The sequence below is a fragment of the Cyprinus carpio genome, chromosome A18, assembly GCF_018340385.1.
Source record: "Cyprinus carpio isolate SPL01 chromosome A18, ASM1834038v1, whole genome shotgun sequence".
NCBI lineage: Eukaryota > Metazoa > Chordata > Actinopteri > Cypriniformes > Cyprinidae > Cyprinus > Cyprinus carpio.
Genome location: NC_056589.1, coordinates 12,945,625 through 12,956,834, shown reverse-complemented (window position 1 = coordinate 12,956,834; position 11,210 = coordinate 12,945,625). Strand labels below are relative to the sequence as shown.

The 11,210-nt window shown below is 35.2% G+C and overlaps 1 protein-coding gene across 1 annotated transcript; it reads right to left on the bottom strand.

The window, feature by feature from the left end:
• Positions 1 to 5,123: 5,123 nt before the first annotated feature.
• On the bottom strand, positions 5,124 to 10,371 carry LOC109080048 (extracellular calcium-sensing receptor-like). Its single transcript, XM_042775866.1, is given in 7 exon segments — positions 5,124 to 6,023; positions 6,025 to 6,038; positions 6,205 to 6,328; positions 8,541 to 8,768; positions 8,878 to 9,630; positions 9,709 to 9,997; positions 10,148 to 10,371. Coding segments are annotated over 7 exon segments (2,517 nt in total). The 5' UTR covers positions 10,357 to 10,371.
• Positions 10,372 to 11,210: the final 839 nt, after the last annotated feature.

Sequence of the window (11,210 nt, the reverse complement as noted above, 5' to 3'; positions counted from 1 at the left end):
AAATTAGAAGTCAGTGATTGTGATCTGGGTAATTGGTTGTGAGTGCAGGAGGACCTGGCAAATCCGTGACACATAGCATGTACAGTAGTTTGGCATATTCAGAATAATTGAAAGATGCTTGCAGTCAGCAGTCTTCTTAAATCAGTGGTTCCCCAAACCTTTTCTGCTCACTGTAATATTGGTGAAATGTGTCAGTTTAAAATATTTATTTGAATGTTTTAACATAATGAATTCATATGATCAAGCTAAATTATTCAGCATCATTACTCCAGTCTTCAGTGTCACATGATCCTTCAGAAATTATTCAAATATGATGATTTGCTGCGCAGTAACCATTTCTGATTATTTTAATGCTGAAAACAATTGTGCTGCTTCAAATTTTTGAGGAAACATTTTTTTCATGATTCTCTTATTATTATATCTCTGACATTATCTTGATTGCAAAATTATTTTTTATGATTTGAAATATTGTGATTAAAATATTATTACTTTAACATCTTCATTACCCACCTTTGTACTGGTGAATCTGAGGGCCTAGTCATGGATTTTTCTTGTCTTTTCATCACACTAAACTCGATGGCCGCAAGCAACAGCTAATGTCAACTGACGCGACAAAGTGAATATTGCAAATCCAATTGTCCTTTGTGTTGGCGTGTAAGCGTTGGAGTTCATCAGAAATAGAAACAGGCATTAGTTTACTGTCATGGATTTGTCATGTAGCGTTGCACCACATCCACTGGTTCTATTTACTTTTGTCACGCTGCTTGTGTCTGGTGTACTGGGGTTCTCTAAAATAATCAGAGGCCCCTGGGCTACAGCATTACAGTACCCCCCCCCCCACCCCCCCCACCCCCCCGGAAGTCAAATTTCTATTTTTTTTTTTCTTATTGATATGCTAGTTAACATTTACAACCTTATTCCGTGTAAAATGTGAATATAAATGAATATGCAAATGCACTCTTTGCCAGAAGGTAGCACTTGTGGAACATCAGAATTATACTCATTAAGTAAATAATACGCCATTACAGGCATTATACAGAGGTAATATGCAAAGAAAATGCTATCAAAACTTTCCTGGTCAAAATGTGATTTTACAGGTATGATTTAAACACCATAATTACACAAAATATTCATTATTCATCATCAGTAAATCGAAACAACACTTGGCAAGCTGGCATAAATGTGAGCTATTTGGTGATTGCTTACTGCGTTTTTATTTTTGAAACATGCCATGCACGCATTTATTAATTAAATCATAGTCATTTAAAGTTTAATGATCACATTTAAGCAATACGATTCCTGTTTTTCCATCCCTGGATTCAAAATTGAGACTTTGAAGCAGCACATCTGATGGTACAGTGACTGAATCTAAAACCTTCAGCTGTCACACAGATTATATCCATGCATTTGTAAATTACTGAACTTGCACTGTATGACATTACAGAAATGTGTCTAATCTGGTTCCTTTTTACACAGCAGTCTTGTGTTTTCTTGTTAATCTGCAAGTTAACATATGGTTAACATAGAGATTGTGCTAGCACTCATACTAGGCTTCTTTACTAGTGCATTTAGCTCTCAGTGTATCGGTGGAACATACCAACAGTACAAACTGTGGGGGAAACCTAAACTGAACCATTAACTACATATGCTACAAGCAGGGCGCCGCTGAAAATCAGTGTGTGAGTTTGCATTCAGAATGCTGTTGTCACTACTGCAAACTCCCATATATACAAATAATAATTAGAAGACTATATAAAAAAGTTCGTCAAGACAAACTTTAAGTTGGCTTGAGAAAGCCTGAACATTAGAGTTTTTTGAAGTTTTTGAAGTTTTTAAAGTTTTTGAAGTTTTTGAAGTTTTTGAAGTTTTTGAAGTTTGAAGTTTAAAAAGTTTGAAGTTTGAAAAGTTTGAAAAGTTTAAGAGGTTTAATAAAGCAAGTGACTAGCATGTCATTAGCATGATTAGCAAAGTTACTAGCATGTTTTCTAGCATGATAAGCTAGTTACTAGCATGTTGCTATCATGATTAGCGAGTCACTAGCATGTCGTTAGCATGTTTCTAGCATGATTAGCAAGTGGACTAGCATGTCACTAGCATGATTAGCAAGTTACTAGCATGTCGCTAGCATGTTTCTAGCACGATTAGCATGTCACTAGCATGTTTTTAGCATGATTAGCGAGTGACTAGCATGTCGCTAGCATGTTTCTAGCATGATTAGCAAGTGACTAGCATGTCACTAGCATGATTAGCAAGTTTACTAGAATGTCACTAGCATGTTTTCTAGCATGATTAGCAAGTGACTAGCATGTCACTAGCATGTTTTTTTAGCATGATTAGCGAGTGACTAGCATGCCGCTAGCCATGTTTCTAGCATGATTAGCAAGTGACTAGCATGTCACTAGCATGTTTTTAGCATGATTAGCGAGTGACTAGCATGTCGATAGCATGTTTCTAGCATGATTAGCATGTCACTAGCGTGTTTCTAGCATGATTAGCAAGTGACTAGCATGTCACTAGCATGAATAACAAGTTACTAGCATGTCGCTAGCATATTTCTAGCACAAATATCATGTTACTAGCATGTTCCTAGCATGATTAGCAAGTGACTAGCATGTCGGTAGCATGTCTCTAGCATGATTAGCATGTTACTAGCATGTTTCTATCATGTTTCAAGCATGATTAGCAAATGACTAGCATGTCACTAGCATGTTTCTAGCATGATTAGCATGTCACTAGCATGTTCCTAGCATGATTAGCATGTCACTAGCATGTTCCTAACATGATTAGCAAGTTACTAGCATGTCACTAGCATGAATAACAAGTTACTAGCATGTCGCTAGCATATTTCTAGCACAAATATCATGTTACTAGCATGTTCCTAGCATGATTAGCAAGTGACTAGCATGTCGGTAGCATGTTTCTAGCATGATTAACAAGTGACTTGCATGTCACTAGCATGATTAGCATGTGACTAGCATGTTTCTAACATTATTAGCATGTTGCTAGGATAGATAAATAGATAGATAGATAGATAGATAGATAGATAGATAGATAGATAGATAGATAGGTAGTAAGAAACAGTCAGATGATAGATAGATAGATAGATAGATAGATAGATAGATATATATATATATATATATATAGATAGATATAAACAGTCAGATGATTGATAGACAGATAGATAGATATAGATAGATAGATAGATAGATATAGATAGATAGATAAACAGTCAGATGATAGATATAGATAGATAGATAGATAGATAGATAGATAGATAGATAGATAGATAGATAGATAGATAGATAGATAGATAGATAGATAGATAGATAGATAGATAGATAGATAGATAGATATAAACAGTCAGATGATAGATAGATAGATAGATAGATAGATAGATATAAACAGTCAGATGATAGATAGATAGATAGATAGATAGATAGAAAGAAACAGTCAGATGATAGATAGATAGATAGATAGATAGATAGATAGATAGATAGATAGATAGATAGATAGATGAGTTTGAATGAGTTTGAATGCGTTAGTAATAGTACATAGAAGGTAAGTCTGATTGAGTCTAATGGGTTTCAGTGTGTTTTAGATTTGAAATTTTTGACAGTTGGAGTTTACGGAATGTCTCAGGTGAGCAGAGGCTTTTCAATGTAAGTCTATGGGATTTTTTATGATTTTTAATCTTCATTTTTATGAAAACCGTAAGTCCAATCAGTCTAAAAAGATATAGCAACTCGACATTCTTCAGTCTGAAGATCTTGGCTGAGTTTGGAGTCTGTAGAGCTAAAGCTCTAGGAGGAGTAGCAGTCAGAAATTTTATTCTCAGAAGAATAATAATAATAAGTTTAAATAGTAGATCAGTAAGTTGGCTTTCTCAAGCCAACTTAAATATATCAGTAAGTTGGCTTTCTCAAGCCAACTTAAATGTATGTTTTTTAATGTTCCCCTGCTGGTGTAGACACATTGTTGTGGTATTTGTGAATTTTAAGCATATTCATTAATCTGCTTTACGTTTACCTGACACTAGCAGTATTTTCACAAACTTGTAACTTACATGCTTGCTTAAAGCAGAACCATGCATCATTCATTCATATTTCTACATGGCTTCCTGCAATACAACTCTGATTCTTCAATCGCGCCATCTAATGGTTTGTTACTGATAAAACCACAACTACACCTACAACTGATAACTGCTCAAGCGGGTACTGCGAGTCATGTTGAGGCAATTAAAATATATCAAATTAATATTTTGTGTTCATTATTTACTTATCAGCCAAGTGGCCACATGATAAGTGGGAAAATTGTGCAGTGTAGTCTTTATCACTCTGCAGAGGTTTCTTTTGCAAAATAATCTGCTGACTGTACACTATCCCTCAGCTTTGCCATGCCCCCCCAGTTTGGGAACCACTGTCTTAAATCATGAACTACCTGGCACTTGTGTAGATTTAATATTATAGCTTTATTTCCTTATAATATCAAGAAGACACTTCTCCAGTGGTTACAAGTGATAAAAGTGAACAAATACAAGTGATCCAGTAGTTCAGCAACTTATCATCTTCAAAGAAGAAAAAAGAAGAAGAAGTGGTGTAGTGCAGCTAGAACCATAAAACAAGCATCAAATAAACTCTCTAGCCCTTTTCAGATTAAACAGCATTTCAAAGCAGTTTTATAGATTGGATTTATAAAGTTTGTCATTGTCAAAGATAAGTGCATCATGTATATGTAAAATCATAAAAAGACATCTTTTGTTGATCCTGGATCAACATTACTGTCCAAAAATATAGACCTACCCCAATCCCTGCCCCTAAACCTAACCCTACCCACAATTTATTCCTAAAATCAGAGAGAAATTATAGGTGAATAACAAGGGTATCTAACCCTCAATCTAACCCTGATTGTAAGCCTAAAACTGATATTTCTTGAAAAGTAATCCCTCGATTCTGATTGGTTGATTGAAATTATGTTCCAGGAACATGTTGTACTTGTTGAAATCATATTCACCATCTTGTTATTATTAAGAATATGAGATTGTGCTAAAACTGAATTGCTATGAATCACTTTGGTTTTTAGTACCATTGTAAATAAAATACATTTACCAAATGTATTTGGAAATCTTAATAGGGCTTAGATTGAAATTTCCCCATCATATGTTGTTTTGCATTTTGATCAGGCTTACAAAGAATGATATAACATTTTGGTGCAAATATGCAAAATAGTAAACCAAAGCTTGAGGCTAAAATTGCAAAAATCTCCACAGCTACAGTAAATTTTCCAGGAGAACTGATATAAGCTGGTATAAATGTGATCCATACAGCACAGAATATGAGCATACTGAATGTGATGAATTTAGCTTCATTAAAGTTATCAGGCAGTCTGCGGGCCAGAAAAGCCAGAATGAAGCACAAGATAGCCAATAGGCCAATATAACCCATCACAGCAGAGAACGCTATAGTGGAACCCAGAGTGCACTCAAGAATGATCTTTTCATGAAAATACTTTATATTTTTGTAAGGTAAAGGAGGAGATAATGTTAACCAAAGCACACAAATAAGAACTTGTATAAGTGTAAAGGCAAGAACACTGAGTCGTTGTTGTTTAGGCCCAAAACATTTCATGACATTACTTCCTGGAAGTGTAGCCTTGAAGGCCATTAACACAACTACTGTTTTCCCCAGAACACAGGAGATACAGAGGACAAAAGTGATCCCAAACACTGTGTGACGCAACATACAGGACCACTCAGTGGGCTGACCAATGAAAGTCAGTGAACAGAGAAAGCAAAGAGTCAATGAGAAAAGCAGCAGGAAGCTCAGCTCTGAGTTGTTTGCTTTTACTATGGGGGTGTCCTTCTTATTGTAAAACAGAATGGCCACCAGCACAGTTAATCCTACTCCAAACAGTGAGAAAAAGACTAGCACTATACCCATAATTTCTGTGAATGACAGACTCTATAACCTTAAAAAAACACAATTATTTCTCTCAGCATTAGACCAATATTCTTCTGGACACTGCTTTGCAGTTAACTGAATCTGAAAAGGAAGTGGTGTTCACTAGAGTTAGAGAAAAAAGGAAAATTATTTAATTCAAAGAGTCTCTTGTTAAGCACCCGCATCCTTACAAACAGAAGGAAAATGCAGAAAAAAAAAACAACTAACCAGTTTTTCTTTGGTATTTTTGAGAGGGTCTGATGTTTACCTGTTTTATTACTGATTTCTCCTTCTGCACATGGAATACAGTCATAGCAGCAGACTGGTCTTCCTTTCTGTGTAGCCTTCCTAGTGCCTGGAGGACAGCTTTCACTGCACACAGAAGTTGGTTTCTACATGGGCACAATACATCATACAGTTATTTGTACTGATTTTGTAAAATGAAGATGCATTTCATAACGCCATCTGTTTATGCTAATTTATGTTATTATATTGGGGATGGTGTCTTTTTTATACAGCTGAGATTTTACATGGTTAGTTACTTGATGTAACTAACCATGGTTATACCAGTGTGTATTGTGTTCATGCTCTGTGGAGCATCAAAGGTTTCTATTTACAATATGTTTAAGCAGCATTGAGCCGTGGTTTGTCGATGAGAAGTATTAACTTTGTTGTGTCATGCTCAGTGTGAAAGGGCTTTAATATACAGATAGGGAGCCAAACTTATTATTGAAGTAGATCTTGTTTTTATTATAATTATTATTATTATTATTATTATTATTATTATTATATTTAGCAAAACATTTGCTCAAAATAGTTGCTTTATGTGTTATCTTTTGTTGATTTTGATTACTTCTATTGTCCTCATTTGTAAGTCATTTTGGATAAAAGCGTCTGTTAAATTACTAAATGTAAATGTAAATCAAAGTTCATTAAAAGGTATACATATTTTCTGTCTTCACCTATAAACAGGTGAAGAGATTTGTGGAGTGGTAGAGGGCATTGTTTAGGTTTTTTACATAATTATTTACCTGATATTTTTACTTAAGATTAAATCATGCATTCTATGACTAGTGGGGCGGGGCCAAGAGCCGTGGGAGCGGAGCGAGGCCGGTGGAGTAAATGATAATGAGCGACACCTGCGCCACTCACCGGTCTCGAGTCCCACGGAGGAGCTCCGGAAGGATAAACAGAGGAGTGACAACACTGCAAGACGAGAGGACCAGGCCTGGGGAACGTTTCAATAAGGAGGTTGAACTCTGAGTTGACTTACTCTGAGATGGGGAAACTCTTGAGTTTTCGGGTTCAGAAAAGCTGAACTGTGTAAATTCAGTCAAGTCTGAGTAGGTTGACTCTGAGTTTAGCGTGCGCACCATGACTATGAAAAGTTATGATCAATGGAGCCCCGATATAATGATTCACCATGGCAACAGCTCCTGCCAAAAAGACGTCTGCATACTTCAGACTCAATACAAGTTTAATTCTTATCACTGTTATAATATCACAGGTGAAAACTGGCAGAGTTGTAGGTTATTGAACTAATAGGCTATTCATTTTCATGGTATCTCAAAGGCAAAAAATATATATATAAAATAATAATAACAATAATAATTTAATACATTTTCTTATTTTACAAATGATCTGCCAATAGGGTAAGAAAAATACAGCAGCAGCTATTTACACTAAGTGGAATTAACATAGCCTACTTTCTTAGCGATAGATCCGATTTACAGTAGGCTAAGTGCAAATAGCTCTAGATTTATGAAAATAAATTCTTATGTGATATGTAATGGGAAAAATGAGAAGAACGAGCTCAGCAAAAGCCGAACTCAAACCCGATCAGTCACGTTACAATCTAGTTCTCCGCGCCCAACATGTTACTGCCTACACCACTGAAGCTGTTCTTCACGCGTGTCGTATTTAATGGAGGGCAGAGCTACAGTAGATTTGCACTTAGCAATAGACACTCCGAATAATCTTGTTTTCCATTTGCATTAAGATTAGTTTTATTTTACCACACTGGCATACAATTTTACTTAAGTAAACTGAACTTAATTTAGATCCCCCCCAGGAAAGTCTAAATATCTTATATCAGTTTCTTATATAGAAAATCCATCTTGATTTAATATATATATTTTTATATATTATTTTTATATATTATTTTATATATATATATATATAGTTATTATTTTTTTATATATATTGTATATATATTTGTAAATACTTAGTAAGAAAAGCATTTTTGCAGTGTGCGTGAATGAATGAAGTATTTAATCATTGCTTGGGCTTTAAAAAAAGGCGAGGAGACCGAAAGAAACTCTGGGTTTTCTGAAGAAAACCTGCTTGACCAGGTTAGGTTCATAGTGTAAGTTACCTCTCTTTCAGAAATGGGCTTGACTTACCCTGCTTTCTCGGGTTTGACAAACCTCCCATTCTGATTATTTAATCCCATTTAATTATAAAAGATTTATGTTTAAATGTTCGACGGTTCCCGCATCCTTCTTCCAGGATCTACAATCTTTGTTACATGTTCATTTTATCTTTAGATTTTTACATTATGATGACCCATTATAAAAGCTGGATTATTTGTTTGTTGCCATATACCTCCAGCTGTCCTCTAGCCCAAATAATGTTGTCAGTGTTGAGCACAAAGCGCTGGTCAGGAGGTAGTGAAGCATCATAGTATCCCACTGGTTTAAATTTTACTGATCCATCTGAATCCTGCTGCCAGTTCACTACTTCATATTGGGCTACAACTGCACCAGTGCTGTCAAACCACACATGATCTCCCATCTTTGTAGTGAAATTCACCCTTTTAAGAGCCTCAACCACCTGGCACAAAGACAGTTTTGACATTATGAAGTATTAAAATGCCTAATAAAATAATGGTGATGATGATAATAACCTTTTGCAGTTTTTTTTCTATCTCTCACTATTTTACCTTATGTAGTGGAACAGTCACGTTTTCAGAACCACATTTTTCTTTACAGTTAAGTATAATGTGTAGTGAATGAGCCAAAGCATAAACTGCTTTGTAGACATTGCTTGAATAGCTTTGTTCCAACACATCTTCTTTGTATTTTTTCAATGCAAATAGATCCTGAAATCCATTGCAATTTAATGAAAATTGAGAATAATTCCCTTCCATTTGTGAGCATGGAAAAGCTGTGTCCCAGAATTCGTTAATAATGTAATCTGCAAATCCTTCTATGTTGATTTTTCTCACTGCAAACCCTAGTGCCCCTCCTAGAACACGAAAGCTGCTTGGTGTTATCAAACTCTTTGCAGTTATCCATGCCTCCACACCAATTACTTGGAGGTCTGTAATGTTCTCAATACTTAGCTCATCAAGCAAATTTCCCATCTCAAAATGGGAAAGAAAGGCAACAATCACTTTTGCAGTGCCTTTTTTTATTGTGTCTACAACTTTTTTTAGTTTTTCGGTCTCTGTTCGGTAGAATTTTACAGAGTACTCCACACAAATCTTCTCCTCCTGGGCTGCTGTCAGAAATATGGTCATCCCATTGTTTCCATAGTCATTGTCACTGTTCACAGCTCCCACCCAAGACCAGCCAAAGTGCTTAACTATTTGTGCAAGTGCTCTGCTTTGATGGTAATCACTAGCAATTGTCCTGAAAAATGATGTATAATGTTTCCTATTACTGAGACATTCACATGTGGCTGAGGGACTTATCTGAAAAATAAAGATCAGTTAAAAAGTAAATAATTAGTATGGTGGTTATGTCAAACTTTTAATGTTATTGCTCCTTACCACCGGAACTTTAAAAGGTCCTGTAGTTCTGGACAGAATCACTGTGGTTGAAGACTCTGTTTCTCCTATGATAGCATGTATAGGAGACTGTCCATCGCATCTTTCCTCTGCTGCAATATCATGACCATTCATCAATGCCATGGTTGCACTCATAGAAGAGAGTCTTGAACCACAGGAATCATAGATTCTGTAACCAATAGAAACATTTGGTAGCAAACTGTCACTTCTGTTAATCTCCTCAATGGCAAAGATCATGATTTGAGCCAGCCGAAAATCTCTTAGATTCACACTGTGGAAACATACTGTATAATAATTTCAGTGTGAGCAATGTTTTGTGTGTATTTCTAAAAATCTTTGTGTTTTAAAACATTAATATGTATATATGCTACACTTAATTTAAACAATTACTTTTGTATCAAATGCATGTAATATAACAAACCTGGAGCAAAACAGACGTTGAGGTTTTTGTGTAAACTCAAATGATGGTAATGTTTCTTTACTGTGGACTGAAAGCAGTGCTCCAATAGTTATGTCTCCATCCTTGGATAACAGCGGGTACTTAGGGTCTCCCATCAGTTGGCAAACAGTGTTTTCCGCCTTTGTATGAAGGTGATGGAAAAGCAAAAGTGTGTAAAGAAATACAAGCATCCCAATGATTGAGCTCAACTCTGACTAATAAATGCAGCTGACTGAGAGTATCTGCACTTTTATATATGTGATTAATATGGATGAAGGATTATGAAAATAGCCAATGAACTCACAGGGCAGAACATGAACCAGATCAATCAGTTAAACTAATATTATAAAATGTGACTTTTATAAGTCAGTGAATTCTAAAAATGTTATTTTTAAGCTTCTAAGTTTTTAAAGGATCTACCCACTTACATTTCTCATAAAGATTGTGCTTACATGCTTTCTTAATTTACTTCTAATTTTTATGGTGGAAACATTTTTTGCCATAAGCAACTATTTGAGCTAATGCATATTTTTTGTCTGTTCAGTGAATTATAATGAAAGTCACTTGTAGTTAAGATTAATTAACATTTACATTTAAATTTATGCAATTTACAGACACTTATATCTATACCTTGCCATTGCAAGGTATATATTTAAATTTTTCATGCATTCCTTTGGGAATTATACTCTTGATCTTGGTGATATGGTCTATTGTTGGAACTACAAGTGTAGTCTGAGTGTAAACTCCTAAAGTAAAGAAAGCACATCCAATTTCCCATTAGCTGATCAGATACTTTTGTTTCTAAAAACATATGTGAACACTGAGTACTGCTCAGGGCTGGACATTTTGTCCAATTTGGCAGTTTCGGGAAACAGAACCGTTAAACTATGTTGGTAAAAACGGATAGATCTGCTTTTTAATTTCATTCTGTAACCTAATTGTTTGACAGATACAGTATGTGTACTACTGTTAAATGCTACTGTTTTTGGAAGTGTTGACAATGTTTCTGACAGACAATATCATGATTTTTTTTTGTATAAAAAAA